The 18,905-nt window shown below is 42.6% G+C and overlaps 1 protein-coding gene across 2 annotated transcripts in view; it reads right to left on the bottom strand.

Moving 5' to 3' along the window:
- Positions 1 to 3,818: 3,818 nt before the first annotated feature.
- The window catches only part of DCLRE1C (DNA cross-link repair 1C), a 34,849-nt gene continuing 19,762 nt past the window's right edge, over positions 3,819 to 18,905 (bottom strand). For both annotated transcript variants that reach the window (XM_069978485.1, XM_069978493.1), the window contains 5 exons: positions 13,828 to 13,964; positions 9,540 to 9,594; positions 6,293 to 6,381; positions 6,076 to 6,176; positions 3,819 to 4,843 (listed from right to left, as the gene is read on the bottom strand). In XM_069978485.1, coding sequence (XP_069834586.1) covers positions 3,882 to 4,843; positions 6,076 to 6,176; positions 6,293 to 6,381; positions 9,540 to 9,594; positions 13,828 to 13,964 — 1,344 coding nt within the window. In that variant the 3' untranslated portion in view covers positions 3,819 to 3,881. The remainder of the gene's footprint in view (positions 4,844 to 6,075; positions 6,177 to 6,292; positions 6,382 to 9,539; positions 9,595 to 13,827; positions 13,965 to 18,905) is intronic.

Raw genomic sequence — 18,905 nt, 5'->3', positions numbered from 1 at the left:
TGATACAATGTTGTTAACTTGTCATGTGCCCTTGAGCAATAATGACAGCTCGACACTTTTGTTGGTATACCTAGGGCTGGATGATATACCGTGAAAATACTGATACAGTCTCTGGTGTCTGTTAACCAAATTCAACTTTGCCAGGACGGTATTTCTTCTGTCTCCACTGTGCTTTTGGGTAATCCCCCCCCCCCCCCCCCCCGCGCCACACACACACACACACACACACACACACACACACACACACAGAGGCTTTCAGTCGGTTGTGTGCCACGCTGTGGCCCCTGCTCCCACGCACCTAGTTAGTCTGAACCGGTCCCCTTCTGCAATGCTGGCAGTGACTATTGTGGTGGTGGGGAGCCTGAGGATGACTGTGGCAGTGCGTGGCCCGGCCGGCGTTGCAGCATTTAGTGGCTAGCTAGTAGTACCTGCTATGATGAAGACATTAGTAGCAGGTACTACCACCTACCGAATGCTGACATCCTAATACAAAGGCGATGGTGCCTTGGTGTACAGCATCATGTATAGGAGAGCCCCCTGTATATACCGCAATATGTTTATATACACAGCATCATGTATAGAAGAGCCCTCTGTATATACAGTGTAATGTTTCCATCATCTTAACTTACAGACATGATATGATGAGTACAGATAGGACATAATGTAAGACTTGTTTGCTTTATAGATGGTTGTGCACGGTGCTATAGATATAGTTGTGCATGTTTTTTTTATACACTGCTCAAAAAATAAAGGGAACACTCAAATAACATCCTAGATCTGAATGACTGAAATATTCTTATTGAATACTTTGTTCTGTACAAAATTGAATGTGCTCACAACATAATCACACAAAAATCATCAATGGAAAATTATTATCCAATGGAGGCCTGGATTTGGAGTCAAACACACAAAAGTAAAGTGTAAAAACACGACAGACTGATCCAACTTTGATGTAATATCCTTAAAGTCAAAATGATGCTCAATATTGTGTGTGTGGCCTCATGTGCCTGTATGACCTCCCTACAACACCTGGGCATGCTCCTGATGAGGTGGCAGATGGTCTTCTGAGGGATCTCCTCCCAGACCTGGACTAAAGCAGCCGACAACTCCTGGACAGTCTGTGGTGTGACGTTGATGGATGGAGTGAGACATGACGTCTCAGATGTGCTCAATCAGATTCAGGTCTAAAGAACAGGCCAGTCCATAGCTTCAATGCCTTCATCTTGCAGGAACCACTGGCGCACTCCAGCCACATGAGGCCTAGCATTGTCCTGCATTAGGAGGAACCCAGGGCCAACCGCACCAGCATATGGTCTCACAAGGGGTCTGAGGATCTCATCTCGGTACCTATTGGCAGTCAGGCTACCTCTGGTGAGCACATGAAGGGCTGTGCAGCATTCAAAAGAAATGCCACCCCACACCATTATTGACCCACTGCCAAACCGGTCATGCTGAAGGATGTTGCAGCAGATTGCTCTCCGCAGCGTCTCCAGACTGTCACATGTGCTCAATGTGAACCTGCTTTCATCTGTGAAGAGCACAGGGTGCCAGTGGAGAATCTGCTGATCCTAGTGTTCTCTGGGAAATGCCAAGCATCCTAGCATCTGTGAGCACAACCCCCATCTGTGGACGTTGGGCCCTCATACCATCCTCATGGAGTCTGTTTCTAATTGTTTGTGCAGACAAATGCACATTTGTGGCCTGCTGGAGGTAATTTTGCAGGGCTCCTGCTGCTGGGTTGTTGCCCCCCTACGGCCTCCTCCATGTCTCCTGGTAGGGCCTCCAGCTTCTGGACACTATGCTGACAGACACAGCTCACATTGATGTGCCATCCTCAATGACCTGCAGTACCTGAGCAACTTCTGTGGGTAGAAGAGCCTGTCTCATGCTTACCACGAGTATGAAAGCACCACATACATTCAAAAGTGACAAAAACATCAGCTAGAAAGCATAGGAACTGAAAAGTGATCAGCCTGTAGTGTTGTTTTCCACTTTAATTTTGTGTATGACTCCCAATCCATGCCGCCATTGGTTAATAAATGTGATTTCCATTGATGATTTGTGTGTGATTTTGTTGTCAGCACATTAAACTTTGTACAGAGCAAAGTATTCAATAAGAATATATAAACTCTGTGTACGATTAACCATGATACTGATTTAAGCCATTACTGCCCAGCCTTAATGCATAATCGTTAACGATCTCAAACGACCGCTATTGCGAAAGACCTGAAAACGTTCACTCATTTCCATGGAACGATAACCGTTACTTATGATCGTAATTGCAATCGCTTTTTCTTCGCTATTGCATTCGTATCTATTGCAAACGACAGAACAATGTCTTATTCAATGCGAACGATTTGCGAACAAGCAACGATAAAAATAGGTCCAGGTCTTATAAAGCGATCAACGATTTCTCGTTCGGTCATTAATCGTTAACTGCATTTCAACCGAACGATTATTGTTTAGATTCGAACAATTTAACAATAATCTGAACGATAATAGTCAGGTGAAATAGGACCCTTAGGGTGCGTTTACACAGACAGATTTAGGAAGCCAAAGCCACAAATGGATTTAAGAAGAGGAGAAATCTCAGGCTTTCCTTTATGACCTGTTCCCTGTTGATAGTCTGTTCCTGGATTTAACCTAAAAAAATCTGTCAGCTAAATCTCTCTGTGTAAACAAACCCCTAGGTATACCCATCACTGCTATTGGCTTTTGTTTCAATAAATTGTTTGAGATGACCATTGCATGCCTACTTTTATGATATATTACTCTAGTGTACATTTACCATAAGTTTCACCCACAGACCACATATTCCTAGCTTTTTGTACAATTATATTTATTTATATATACACACATAGGATGCATGCTAAGATCCTGGGCCCTTGCTGAAGAACTGAGGATAAAAGACAGTCCTAATCCGCTTCCTTTCCAACGTAGCAGATGGTGGACCCCTCCAGAAGTACCATCATTGGCTCAAGGAAAAGCAATTACCACTTTTTTTTAAATTTTTTTTACATAACATACACTTCCAAATCCAGGGTATAGGCCAGTTTAGTCACTAATGACTAAAACATTTACACTTGTACTCCTGGTATACTAAATCAGGAGAGGTAAATACAGCATAGTTATTTTACAGTGGTTTTAGTGTGTAAAATGCCCATAGCAACAGCTCAGATTTCAGCTCTAATGAAATCAGAGCTAATCTGTGATTGGTTGTTGGGGGCAATTCACACCAGTTTGTATTTTACACTTTGATAAATCTGGGATGGAGGTTTTCCGCTTTTGGCTTTAGGGTTTTTTTCACACAAGTATTGGAAACACAGAAGCACGTACGTGTAAGCAATGATATGGAATGACTCACCGCCTGGAATTATGTATCAATATGATGCCGGAGGGGGTAAGATGTGTAAATCTTTGCAGGACTGTAACACAGCTGTGCAGCTTCCTTTTTTAAAAATTAATAAAAATAGTATAAATGCACTGAAGATTCACTTTTTTTGTGTGCAACTGTTTTTTTTTTGTTTTTTTGTTTGTTTTTTTTACACCTGAGCATGTTACACCTGATAACTTCTCTTCCATATCTTTATATTTTGGGGAAAAAAGGTAAAATGTTGTTTTATCAGGAAACCATATACAAACATGAATTACTCTGAATTTGGCCATTTCACAACTGTAACAAATAAGGTGGTGAGGCACAACAACATAATAAAATAAAGTATATGATGCCTTGAGAATTCTATAAATACCTGGAAGGATAAAAAAAAATAAATTATATATATATATATATATATATATATATATATATATATATATATATATATATATATATATATAAATAATTTTATGGTGGGTGGATTATTGCCATAAAAGCAACCCCTTCACAGTTTAGATGCTGTGATAGCATCCCCCGTGGCCAGGCGTTCATACAAGGAGAGCAGTTTTTCAGGGTGAGGCTGCTCAGCTCCAGGTGTTGATGGAATCTCAAAGTCAGAAGAACTCTGTGAGTCTGCTCTCCCATCAGTATGAAACGTGGTTTGGTCCCCTGTTCGTACACAAAGGTTACATTCTTTGGTCTCACTTGTTCCTCTCCTTTCTTCATTACCAGTGTCACCTTGTAATCCTCCTGGATTGGAATCTACAGTCAATGCAGTCCCTAAGATAGCTGGGAGAAGATAAGTGCCTCTGTTCATATACTGTGGTTCAGCAGCTCTCCGTTCCTGAGAGGACAGCAGCACAGTGTCTGCCTGACTGTCCCATCCTTGGCTGCCTTGTTCAGAGATGTGGGTTGACTGGGAGGAATGTACAGAAGATATATGAGTTGAATCATCTGAGTCACTGAAGAGTTTTGGAGACTGAGAGCTTTTCTCTCTTTCCTCTTCAGATGTTTCAGGATTGTGTTCACTGTCTCCTTCCAGAGGGTGAGAATTAAAGAAAGAATTCCATTGAGGTAAAACATTCTCTGCCATGGTGGTAGTTGCTGGTAATAAAGATTCAGGTAGCTTATTTGTTTCATAGTGATCTGTGAATTCTGATTGCGCTTTTGAATCTGTAATACTATCAGTGGTTTTAACCAATTTTAGATCCTCAGCTTGTTTGTCCTCTTCATCGTCATCATCATCTTCTCCATTAGACTCCTCACATTCCAGAAAATTCTCTAGTGTGGCAATAGGCACTGTAGTAGTAGTAGAAGTAGTAGTAGGAGACGATATAGCTGTGGGCCTGTTATCTCCTTCCCAGTTTACAGACAGATTCTTTTCAGATGTCCATTTATCGTCTCTGAGAATCTTGTGCCTCAAAGGATTCAAGGGATAATCATCAAATAATCCTTCAATACTGTCTTCTGTAAAACAGTAATAATTACAAAGCAGAAAGAATTATCCACATTAATTTAGTTTAGGTATCAGAAGAAAAAAAGTTTACATATAGACAGAATTATACTGCTACTCAGAGGTGGTCTAAAACTGACCATGGACACTTGCTACACGCAGCATTTTGTGAAAGGTTCACACTGAGCTTTAGCAGTCTGTTTACCATATCCATTCTTAAATGGTGACCATATTTTCCAGCGTATAAGACGACCCCCAACTTTTCCTGTTAAATATAGTTTTTTTCAGGTATAATCATCGTATAAGACTACCCCTCTTCCAACACATACCAAATAAAATTTATAAAAACATCAGACAGCAGTGAGATCAGTAATACTGGTAGGATACAAGGGCCAGGCAGGTGAAAGATGAGTTTTTCTGGGCATAGCACCGCTCTACTGCATCTTTTTTTTTCATACCCTGGACGCCTGAAGCTTGCTCTACGCTTCATACGGTCACCACATATAGCGGAGATGCTGGCATTTTTTAGCTCCTCCAACTGTATGCGGCGATCACAGATTCTCCAGTCCGGTTCCGAAGTTTTTCAGCACCCGTCCTAAAAGACACCCGTTGTATAAGGCAATCCCTGACTTTCGAGAAGATTTTTCTGGGTTAAAAAGTAGTCTTATATGCAGGAAAATACAGTACTTTAAATGTACACAAAAACAAGGTCAACTATGTTTTTGTGAGTTGACCGCTGAGTCGGGAACACAGGACCAAGGCTTGAGGACACCAGGGGAGCCTGGACAGGTAAGTATGTCTCTATTATTTTACAGCAAGGCAAGGTCATTGCCAACAACATCCGTGCAGCCCACCACACAATTATTGAGTCGTGTAATAGACTCAGTAAGCAAGCACCGATCTAGCAGACCAATGTTCACTTACGGTCTTGAGGCAATCTTTACAGTGTCTAAACAGTGGACCAAGTGTCTAAAAAAAAAAAAAACCTCTTTGTTCCCCAAAGCAACATAACTCAGCATTCGTTTCTTAATCTGCTCAGCAGCTGATTCAATTTTGCTAGGCAAACTACTCTAGTATTCCCTAGTCACAACAAATCGCACATATGCATGGGGTTTGGGGATCTGTTCTCTAAATTCTCTCATCTCAGAATTTTAGGCCTGATTCACACATAACTGGAGATGATAACCCTTCACATAGAAACATGTACACATTGCACACAAACATTCACTGCTAAGAACAGTCTCACCTGTCTCCTTCTGATGCCGGTCTCTTGATCTTTTCAGGCAACCCAGTGGCCTATACCTCACTTCCATGCTCTCTGAATATGATCTACAAAATGGCTTCAAGCTGCAGGATACATGGCACATGTTAAATGCACCTAAGAATCACAACAGTGCATAACATGTTAACATTTTCAGACCTCACAAAAAAGAAAAAAAAAAAAAAAAGACATCTTTACTTACATTTCTTCAACATATGCTAATGTTTTCCCAACTGGAATCACACTTGGATACACATTTACAGGTTTGATGTAATTCAAAAAATCTTTAATCTAAAAAGAAAAAAAAACAAAAACATTTTACCAATTTAGCTTTATAAATCAAAAAAGGAGGACAGAATGTTTACAGACTTTAACCCAATATAAATGTAATAACAATGATAGTAAGAAGAGGTGGATTTGCAGCATGGATCCTGCACCCCAAATTCCATTATATTACACATGGATTGAGATTTTAAAATGCCTAATCTATATGTAGTGTGAAGGGAAAAAAAAAAAAAAAAAAAGCGCACACTGCAGAAATGCCATCCATTTTCACCATGAATTTAACACACTTAAATGTAGAGGGATGAAAGTCACAGCGAATCCACACAAAAAAAAACAAAGGAAATATATTCAAAGCCAGTGGATTTCACTGCTGATTAGCAATGAGGTCCACAATAGAAAGGAAATCAGCCATGCTGAAATCTATAAATGTTATAATATATCTGGGAAAACCCCATGAAGGGAACCAATCAGCCTAATCGGAAAGTGAGAAAATGAAGTTTAATCCCCCTCCACAAGGCAGGTAGTCATCTGGGCAACTCCTCCACCCAGTGTCTAGTCACTGCTCTGTGCCTGTCAGTGCACTCGGCAGGGATGATTGACAGGGAGAGGCGCCAGTAACGGGCCTCTCTGCCTGTCAATCATCCCTGCAGAGTGCGCTGACGCGCCAAGATGACTATTGTACTTGAAGCAGAACTATAAAATATTTTGACCATTTAGTTTTAGTTAGCTTAGGTCATAAGCATTTTTGCAATATATATTTGTATTTATATGTTTTATATGCATTAATAAGCTAAAATGAACAGTTTTTTAAATACTTGAAGCTGAATGTCCTGACAGCTCTCTATCTCCTTCTGTGTTATTTCTGCAATCCTGCTGGATACGCCCCTCCCTGGAAATCCATCCGGTGTGTACAGACTCTGACAGCAGCATCAGATAACAGCCCTGACACAGACAGAAAGAAAACCTCCTCCCCCCTCCTAGCAGCACATTCTCCCCCCTCCCCTCCTCACCACAGAGGTGACTAAGCAGAGCTGAGGATGTTGTGTGAGGAGCAACGCAGGGGAAGAGCAAGTACCCAGTGCTTCACCCAGGGGGGGCATACCAGCCATGACTCCAATGTACTGTATGAGGGAGAATGGGTGAGTCACTGAGGGGAGGACTACAAGTCTCGGCACAACACAGCTTGTAGTCCTTCCATAGTACATATAACATTCACTATCAGATTTCTGCAGCAGGTGCCCCACCTTCATGGCTGACATTATCCTGCAGTGTAATGAGAGCAAATGACTGTATCTAATCCCACTGTGTGTGATACCATCTGCTGGGGCTCTGTATCTAATCCCACTGTGTGTGATACCATCTGCTGGGGCTCTGTATCTAATCTTGTGTGATACTGTATGTTGGGGCTCTATCTAATGCCACTGTGTGTGATACATCTGTTAAGGTGCTGATCAGTGAATGGAGGGACCCAGCCAGGGAGATGAGGGATAGGCCACGCCCACTTTCAGTCAGCCAGAAGAAAAATTCATTTATTCATCTGAGCCAAACAACTGGGGAAATCTCAGCAACGCAGTTTAGGGTTCTTTTATTTAAGAAATTTCATTTTTGGCTACTTAATTTATAGTTACACTTTAAATTTCTCCGATATAAAGCTGCTGCTGCAGCCGCGGTGGATACGTGCTACGAGCTGCACAGGAGCTTTATACCGTGTTGCAAGAAACCAAATCAGCCCAATAGGGCTGACTGGTTCCCTTTAAGTTATATTGATGGATAGTGTTACACTGTTTGTGCAATTCAAAGAGTTACACCAACAGCCTAGCATGTAGTTTTTTACGGTTTGCATAACTCCCATTAAAGTCAATGGGAGTTGAACACTTTTAATGAAAAACAACCTGCTTAGTGGTTTTCAGCTTCCAGACTACCTCTGGCAGCTACAAGCAGGCTGAATGTCCCAGGAAGAACTTGTTCCTAGATAGGAATTCCCTTGAACATAACACAAAGTTTTCCAGACGACTGAATGGCACTGATAAATCCTCTTCCCCTCTTTGTACCACCACTATAAAGCCACATCTTAAAATGTATTGGTCTTTAACCCCTAGACGTAAATGTACATCCTGGAAGTCTGTCACTAGACGACCCTGGGTCTCTAGGGAGCTATGAAGCGCACTCCGGAGTGGAGCACGCTTCATAGCGGGTGGAGGCCGGCTGCAGTTAGCAGCTGGGCCCTCACCGCTAACGACAGGCTGCAGCGATTCCGCTGCAGCCTGTCATTAAAGGGGAACTCCAGCTAGAGGTTTTAAAAAAAATGAAACTGCTGCAGAAGCATCTAGCACTACTTACCTGTCCATGCCAGTTTTTAAACTACTAAAATCCACTTGTCTGGGGGGGTGTTCTGTATTGTGTTTCTGTCCTTCCTGGTTGAGCAGTTCCCAGAATGCAAAGCTTTCCCTCAGCTGATCATCATTGTCCCCCACCCATCACAATCAGTAAAATTAGTGCTGCACCTGCTTCTGGCCATTCAGGGATGGTGGATCACTCAGGGGATTGGGGGATCCAGTGAAGCCTCCTGTGACATCACGCCCTGCCCCCTGTCTGCATCATCAGCCTGTGCTTAGCAAACACACACAATGTGAGACAGAGGCATGGAAGATTTGTCTCCTAAGGTGGGAGAGCAGTGGAAGCAGGAGACAATGTGAATTGGCACAGAGGCCAGTTTTCTTCACTTCCTGGAGTTCTATCAGCTACCTGAGTGGCAGAACCGCACAGATATGGTAATACATTGTATAGACACATCTTTATAACTTTTAATAGAAAACAAGTTTTTCTTATCTGGAGTTCCCCTTTAACCCCTGGAGAGGATGATGGCAGAGGGACAAAGGGTACTGGAGGAACACTGAGCATCCCCCTGCCATCATCCTCTCCAGCAGCCACAGCCCGCACAGCTCTGGGAGTCGGGTCGTGACATCACCATTTTATCCAGGAAGTGAAGTCTTGATGCAGTAGTAAGTGCAGGGAAAATGCACTTTATATGCATTTCCCGTAATAAGTGTATATTGGTGATTTGTATAACTTTTGGGGAGCAATACAATACTTTTAATAAAAATTTTCGCTGGACTTCTCCAAGGATAATAAACTGAAAATTGCATGTCCATTTATCAACATACCTCGCTAAATGATGAATGGAATGAAAAGCACGCTCGATATGAGCTGTCTCCTGTCCTGGATGGGAAAAGAAGAATGGCTCACTTTAGACTGAAAATAGGATTTTGGTACATAGAGAAATAAATCTAATCATAGATTCGCCACCACCATATCCTCATACAGGACAGATTTATCATTGGGTTTACTGAGAAGTAAGAAACATAGACCCCTAACCAGGATGTCTAAACTTTGACCATCATTTTAATGTCTGGGAGTAATCCTGAGCTACAGCGTTTATTATATTCTAGGGCTGTATTGACTCTACTCTACTGACTGTACTGGACTGTCTCTAGAAACAGACAAGCTTGTCATCAGACACACTAACAGCCGAGATTGGACTCTACTCTCAACATATATGCATCTTACATACGTGCCCATCTACCATCAGCCAAACCCAGGTTAGTATAACTTTACAGTACAACTGTATACACAACATATACATACAGTCCAATTTTCTCTTCTTTCAAGGACTTTGTAGTGTTCTGTAAAAAACATGTAGTTCCCAAAATGTACTATAATTGCCAAACCAATCTCAAATCAATAAGATGGCCCAGTTTTCTAGCACAATTTGTCTTACATGCTTTTCAACAAATTTATTATGTGTTTTAGACAAACTAGGTTGTGTGTGACAAAGGGGTTATAGTTTTACTAAATGGATCTGGATCAAGATGCAACAACGCACATCCAAACTGCAGCAGAATTCTGGTACAGCTATTCCTAACTAACCTAGTTTAAAGGGTACATTCACATGTACTTAACCTGCTTTGGATTTTACGCTGCAGATTTGAACTGATTCTTTATACTGTTTTAGGCTGGGTTCACACGCTGTAACTGTGCGGCTGTATTTTTTATGCGGCTGTAAATGTGCGGGTGAAACTCCGGCCGTGGGAAAAAATAGACATGCGGCTCAAAACATACGGTCATTTACTTGGAAATCTGGTTCAACTAAAAATAACAAATAAAATGTTAAGAAAGTGATGCACACACCTCTGGATGCATCTGGGAAAGCAGGGAACACAGTTTACATGAATCGCTATTACCGGGGTTTGCGATCCTCTGCACTAATGCCGATGTCTCTCATGGTTAATATATTGAATTAATAAAACACATTTTCTGTCTAATAAAGTCCCTTTTATTGTTCAATAATTAAATGTAAACGATTCCATCATTTTGCAATTAAATATACTGTTAAAATAAATATATATATAAATAAATGTATATTTATATATATATTTATTTTTTGACAGTATATTTAATTGCACAATGATGGATTCGTTAGAATTAAATTATTGAACAAAGAAACTGTATTTATTTCAACGAAAATGTGTTTTATTAATTAAATATTAATTAGTACAGGAAGCTCCATAAGCCGTTAATTCATATGCCGGCAATAGAGCATTCTGTACTAATCATCACTTTACTTTAATGAAAACATCAAATGTTTCTTCTAATTATGTTATGACAATAGCATTATTAGAAGAAACATTTAGAATTATATGTGTGCTCAGCTGATTGGCTGTTCGGCTGAGCGCACATATAATGAGCCGGTCCGCAGTACAGTGACTTCATTGTGCTGCGGACCAGCGAAGAGGACACATCGGGACATCGGATGGTGAGTATAGAGCTCTCCCCACCCCCTCCCCGGCACTGCACCCCTCCCAGCAAGGGGTGAAGCAGCGATCTGTAAAGATGCTGCATACTGTAAGGAGCACAACACCGCTCACAATGATGGGTGTTGTGCTCCTGTTTGTGTGTTTCTCCCTTTTTGTTTTTCAGATATCGGTATCCTGGGGATTACGTCGGATTCCATGGACTACGTCTATGACCAGCGGTTGTTCTTTGAATTTTTTTAATAAAATGGTCAATGAGGGGTGTGGGGGTGTTTTTATTTGAATAAAAAATATTTTAAACTTGTGTCTTGTCTTTATTTCTTTACTTTATAGACTTAGTAGTGGAAGCCGTCTAATAGACGGAATCCATTACTAAGTTGGGGCCTAGTGTTAGCCGGTATAAAATGGCTAACACTAACCCCCTATTATTACCCCAGTACCCAATGCCACCAGGGGTACTGGGAAGAGCCGGGTGCCAGTGGTCCCGGAGCGTCAATATTGGCGCTCCTGGACCGGGCGGCAGCAGGCTGGTAAGATTTAGGCTGGGGAGGGCCTAAACCAATGGCTCTTCCCACCCTGGTGTTACCAGGCTGCTGTCGTTTGGTTTTTAACCCGGCTGGTTATAAAAATAGGGGGGACCCTATGCGTTTTTTTATTATTTATTTATTTAAAAAAAAAACCGCATAGGGTCCCCCCTATTTTTATAACCAGCCGGGTTAAAAACCAAACGACAGCAGCCTGGTAACACCAGGGTGGGAAGAGCCATTGGTTTAGGCCCTCCCCAGCCTAAATCTTACCAGCCTGCTGCCGCCCGGTCCAGGAGCGCCAATATTGACGCTCCGGGACCACTGGCACCCGGCTCTTCCCAGTACCCCTGGTGGCATTGGGTACTGGGGTAATAATAGGGGGTTAGTGTTAGCCATTTTATACCGGCTAACACTAGGCCCCAACTTAGTAATGGATTCCGTCTATTAGACGGCTTCCACTACTAAGTCTATAAAGTAAAGAAATAAAGACAAGACACAAGTTTAAAATATTTTTTTATTCAAATAAAAACACCCCCACACCCCTCATTGACCATTTTATTAAAAAAATTCAAAGAACAACCGCTGGTCATCGACGTAGTCCATGGAATCCGACGTAATCCCCAGGATACCGATATCTGAAAAACAAAAAGGGAGAAACACACAAAAAACACACAAACAGGAGCACAACACCCATCATTGTGAGCGGTGTTGTGCTCCTTACAGTATGCAGCATCTTTACAGATCGCTGCTTACAGTCTGACCCCCAAGGGGTTAAGGGAGGATGTATTGCATCCCCCTTAACCCCCTGGGGGCCAGACTGATGTCAGACTGCACCCATCCCAGCAAGGAAGGGGTTAACTGACCCCCCCTTCCTTGCTGGGAGGGGTGCAGTGCCGGGGAGGGGGTGGGGAGAGCTCTATACTCACCATCCGATGTCCCGATGTTGTCTCTTCGCTGGTCCGCAGCACAATGAAGTCACTGTGCTGCGGACCGGCTCATTATATGTGCGCTCAGCCGAACAGCCAATCAGCTGAGCGCACATATAATTCTAAATGTTTCTTCTAATAATGCTATTGTCATAACATAATTAGAAGAAACATTTGATGTTTTACTTAAAGTAAAGTGATGATTAGTACAGAATGCTCTATTGCCGGGAATATGAATTAACGGCTTATAGAGCTTCCTGTACTAATTAATATTTAATGAATAAAACACATTTTCGTGGAAATAAATTCTGTTTCGTTGGTCAATAATTTAATTCTAACGAATCCATCATTGTGCAATTCAATATACTGTCAAAAAATAAATATATAGATAAATATACATTTATTTATATATTTTTTTTTAACAGTATATTTAATTGCAAAATGATGGATTCGTTAGAAATAAATTATTGACCAACGAAAGTGTCTTGTGTTTTATTAATTTAATATATTAACTATTAGAGGCATCGGCATTCGGCATCATTGCCGGCTATTTTTGAAGTACTCCGTACGGACCGCCTGTCAATCCTCAGCCGCATGTTCAGCCGCAAACAATGGTCTTGTTCATTTTTTACGGGTCCGTTTACGATAGGGCCGTTGATTCAGACATAGTGTGCACTGTGCAGCCGCATATCCTATACTTCCAAGCATACACACGAACCACCAAAAATACCGCCGCACAATTACAGCCGCAAATACAGCCGCACTGTTACAACGTGTGAACCGAGCCTTAATATGCAGAAAGAAATCCACAGCGGATTAAGCATGTGTCAGCAAATCCTACAGACACACTAGTCGAGATTTACTACAAGTAAAATAAGCACATTCATTCTATAAAACCTATTTATTGAAAATAAAAGAAAAATAATATATATATTCTTGACTGCATCCGTAAACAATATAATTTAAGGACTAAACCAATCATGTACACAGATAATAGGCATGTGGACTATATGTAGGAAAACATATAGCAGCACCAGCAAACAAGAAAGATTGGTTCAAGATATGTGTGTCACCAAACCTGTCCACTTTGTTACTCGTGAAAAGGGAAAAGGCGCCAGTGAGTGTCCAATGTCCATTTGCTTTAGCCCAATTCCAGGTTGGAACAATAGGACAATAAATAGGACATACCGCACAATGACATTCGTTTTCCTGGTCCTCTCACCAAACCACATGGTTGAAGGTTTAATACTGATGATACGCAGAGGCACACCATCACATGAAAACATCCCACATGGCAGTCTGTTCCCTCGCGAGAATTCTTCATTCTTCCAGAAAGGGGAAGGTAAAGTAAATATATTGTAATAATGCACACACAAGATAAAACATCAATTCTTACCTACTAGAGATTAAAACAAGCATCTGATAGTAAAACCCCACAACTAACAGTGCCAACAGTAATGCAATAAAGTAAACACAAAATAATAATTTGTATTTATATAGCGTTAAGATATTCTGCAGCACTTTACAATTTTGAGGCTACATATACAAAATTAGATATACACATGTAACCATCAAGCCAAACATGAGGAGTGAGGGCCTGCTTACAAAAGCTTACAATCATAGTAAAAAAAAAAAAATCAATTAAGGCCCTATTAGACGAAACGATTATTGGACATACTCGTCGATAATCTTCTTGTGTTATGAACGATGTTGGCTGATCGTTGTCTGTTGTTGTCTTTCAACATGTTGAAAGACAAACGACTAAAGGGTCCTATTCCACGGGCCGAGGAGGGCCCGATCAACAATGTAAACGAGCGGCGATCTGCTAGATCGCCACTTGTTTACTGGGCCTATTCCATGGCCTGATCGTTGAGTGAGGGCTGCAAGGACATAGGATGCAGCATCATACATTACCTGTCCAGTCTTCTTCTCCGCTCGGTCTTCATCCCCGGGTCCCGCACGCTCTATCTTCAGAATGGCCGGTCAGCTAACAGGCCACACTCGCGGCCCGGCCTGTGATTGGCTGAGCACTCCGTCAGCTGACCGGCCATCTGAAGATAGAGCGCGCGGGACCCGGGGATGAAGACCGCGCAGAGAAGAAGCCTGGACAGGTAATGTATGATGCTGCTGCTTTTCAAATATATCGGTCGCCCGCCGCGCACCGCTATTCAACCGTAGCGATGCGCGGTGGGGAACGATGATTTTAGGTCTGGCCCTAAATGATCAGCCGATGACACGACAACAATCTGCTGCCGTCACTACGTGGAAAGCCAAAACTTACACTTTGTCTTGTTTTTTCTTCCACGTAGTGACGGCAACAGATTATTGCTGTCTAAGGGCCCTATTCCACAGTAACGACAATCGGCCGGATCGGCCCCATTTGGCCCGATTCGGCCGATTGTCGTTCGCTGAAATAGAGAGAACGATCAGCCGATGATCGTGTCATCAATGGACTAAAAACACTAAGCAGGTGGCTCAACCGAAAAGTGCATACCAAAACTGGGTGCCACTCAATGTCTAGATATCCATCATGATAAACAAAAAAAGAAACAAAAGGCTAGACATAAATCAAAGAGTGCACTCCACTATATAAATTATCAAAAAATAAATTTTATTAGATTACAAAATAACATAGAACACTACACAATACACTTAAAAACAATTAAAAGGTTCCAATCAGGAACATACAAGTTCATGGTCTGCCCACAAAATAGGTATTGGACATCAGACCAACGGGGGGTAGCATGCAAATAATATTGCTAACATGACCCAAGCAAAATTAGGAACAATATTATAAAATTATTTAATCAGAACCAAGGCACTGCGTGCAAAAAAACACTATTACCTAAAACACCAATATCATACAAAATGAGACCTAATCAAGTTCTAGATAAGAGGGAAAAAATGTGCAACAACATGATAATGAAACCCCAAAAGTAAATGATGCCCAATACCTATTTTGTGGGCAGACCATGAACTTGTATGTTCCTGATTGGAACCTTTTAATTGTTTTTAAGTGTATTGTGTAGTGTTCTATGTTTTTTTGTAATCTAATAAAATTCATTTTTTGATCATTTATATAGTGGAGTGCACTCTTTGATTTATGTCTAGCCTTTTGTTTCTTTTTTTGTTTATGATGATCGTGTCATCGGCTGATCATTTAGGGCCAGACCTAAAATCATTGTTCCCCACCGCGCATCGCTACGGTTGAATAGCGGTGCGCGGCGGGCGACCGACTATTTGACAAGCAGCAGCATCATACATTACCTGTCCAGGCTTCTTCTCTGCGCGGTCTTCATCCCCGGGTCCCGCGCGCTCTATCTTCAGATGGCCGGTCAGCTGACTGAGTGCTCAGCCAATCACAGGCCGGATTTTTTTCTAAGTCCAGATCTCAGTCCATTTGGGCATGCGCGTATGGGGAATTATCCTTAGATCATATGATAGGAACATATGCGCGTGAGTCATCCATCTAATACACAGCGTGGCGGGAATAAGCCAAGATTTTAAATCTATCGGGTCATCAGAGGCCGGTCAGGTGACTGTACATATACATTGGATCTATGTGACCCGGTGCATACGCGGGACACTAGACCAGACCTGGAGGGGAGGGGATTATGTCCAATACGCGGCACTTATGTATTTGGGCATGATACACACCTAAAGTGGTACATCTGTGTGGTGGGCTGCATTTGTCTTTAGGTCATAGGATTGGTCCCAGGCATAATTGTTATGTAATCTGCATGTGTGAGATCTGCATGTGATAGGCTGACTGGCATATAAATAAGATAGTTTTAAGATAGCTTTGTCAAGGGTTGTGGCTAATAGCAAAACGCAGCGTTGGGCAAGTGGCTCTGTCAGGCACCAGGCTTGCATGATTTACAGGATTCAGGGGGAACGTTGTTGGATGTAACACTGTGCCGTCTTATTATTGTGAAACTCTTTGCTTTATTGTTTACATTGACTTGCACAGTGTAAGATTTTGCATTTGTGAATGGGACTAGTATAATATTTCGCACCCCTTGATACTGCACCCCTTGATAGATTCCTTGAGGGTGTAGTTTCCAGAATGGGGTCACTTGTGGGGGGTTTCCAGTGTTTTGGCAGCACGAGGGCTCTGTAAATGCGACATGGCGTTCAACATCCATTCTGGCCAAATCCAACCTCCAAAATCCAAATGGCGCTCCTTCTCTTCGGAGGCTTGCCCTGCACCCACACGGCGCTTTATGTCCACATGTGGGGTATTTACGGACTCAGGGGGAAATTGCTCTACACATTTTGTGTTTTTTTCTCTTTTAACCCCTTGTGAAAATGAAAAATTTAAGGCTAAACCAACATTATAGTGTAAAAAATGTCATATTTAATTTTCACGCCATATTGTTACACATTTGTGCCCGTCACCAGTGGGGTCCATATGCTCACTACACCCCTTGTTACATTCCCTGAGGGGTGTAGTTTCCATAATGGAGTCAATTGTGGGGGGGGTTCAACTGTCTTGGCAACACAGGGGCCTTTTAAATGCAACAAGGCCCTTGGAATCCATTCCAGCCAAATCCAGCCTTCAAAAACCAAATGGCGCTCCTTCCCTTTGGATGCTTACCCTGCACCCACATGGCGCTTTATGTCCACATGTCGGGTATTTCCATACTCAGGGGAAATTGCGCTACACATTTAGTGTTTTTTTTAATCTTTTAACCCCTTGTGAAAATGAAAAGATCAATGGTTTAGTGTAAAAATTAAACATTTTTTACACTAAATGTTGGTCTAGCCTTGATTTTTTTCCTTTTCCACAAGGGGTTAAAAAAGAAAGTGAACACAAAACGTGTAGGGTAGGTTCCCCTGAGTACGAAAATACCCCACATGTGGACATAATGTGCCATATTGGCACAGGGCAAGCCACCAAAGGGACAGAGCGCCATTTAGAGGCTGGAATGGAGGATGGAGGCCATGTCGCATTTACAAAGCTCCTGTGCTGCCAGAACAGTAGAAACCCCCCACAAGTGACCCCATTATGGAAACTACACCCCATAAGGAATCCAACAAGGGGTGCAGTGAGCATATGGACCCCACTGGTGATGGGCACTTACGTAGAACACGTGCCGAGAAAATAAAAAATACCATTTTTTTCATTTTCACGTCCCAAATGTGGCCGTCACCAGGGGGCCATATCCCCGCTGCCCCCCTTGTTAGATTCCATATGGGGTGTAGTTTCCAGAATGGGGTCACTTGTGGGGGGTTTCTACTGTCCTGGCCACACAGAGGCTTTGTAATTGCATCATGGCATCCTCTAATGGGAATGGCAGCCATACCTACTTAGCTGGGGAAAAGGGACAATTCTAATTTATTTGGGGGTATTAGGCCAATTATTAGTTTATAAGGTTGGAAATGACAGGTGTCCATCAAATTCAACCTGTGTTGATCCAGAGGAAGGCAAAAAACCCTCGTGAGGCAGACGACAGTAGCCTCATCTCAAGGGAAAAATTCCTTCCTGACTCCATAATGGCGATCAGAATAATCCCTGGATCAACGTGACCCCTGAAATAGGAATAAGGGACAGAATTTAGATAATGTAGAACCCCAGTGACGTGTGGTACGCCTTGGAGCGATCCAGTATGCAAACGCTGGGGGGATCAGGACAGGTGTCACACTGGAAAATGGTGTCCTTCCTGATCCCCCTGTTACGCCACACTCTGCACTTCTTCTGGGGTCTCCTGTTTTCCAGTGTGGGGGACGTCACCTGGAAAATGTTGTCCTGGTGCGGTACGGGGTCCTTCATATCCAGAAGCACTGGGGCCGCTCCATGGCTGCTAAATATTAGGGCTTTATTACGGCTTCTGATATTTTTGGATTGTGCCGCAAGCTACAGTAGCTCGGGCAGCGAGGGACCAGAAGAGGGGGGTGCTGGTATAAATGTTATCCCCGTACAGGTGGTGACCTTTACCCAGCAGTGGGAAGATCAGTTCCTGGACGACCTTCCCACTAACTCGGAGGATTGGGGGGGGGAGGGGGCATGATTTGGGTGTCCCTTCCTTCATACACTGTAATGGTACATGTACACTGCGGAATGGCAAAGGATAACCCTTTGTGCATTCCGCAGCTGGCACCCGCCGGCGGACTGATGCAGGCGTGCGTCTCCGCTCGTGTCACACTCCATTCTATGCACGGGCGGATTCCGCCCTCTGTCCAAAGAATGAACGTGTTCATTCTTTGGACGGACAACGGAATCCGCCCGTGCATAGAATAGAGTCTATGACACGGGCGGAGACGCG

The sequence above is a fragment of the Dendropsophus ebraccatus genome, chromosome 1 (genome assembly GCF_027789765.1).
Source record: "Dendropsophus ebraccatus isolate aDenEbr1 chromosome 1, aDenEbr1.pat, whole genome shotgun sequence".
In the NCBI taxonomy this organism is placed as follows: Eukaryota; Metazoa; Chordata; class Amphibia; order Anura; family Hylidae; genus Dendropsophus; species Dendropsophus ebraccatus.
This window is presented reverse-complemented; position numbering and strand designations above follow the sequence as displayed.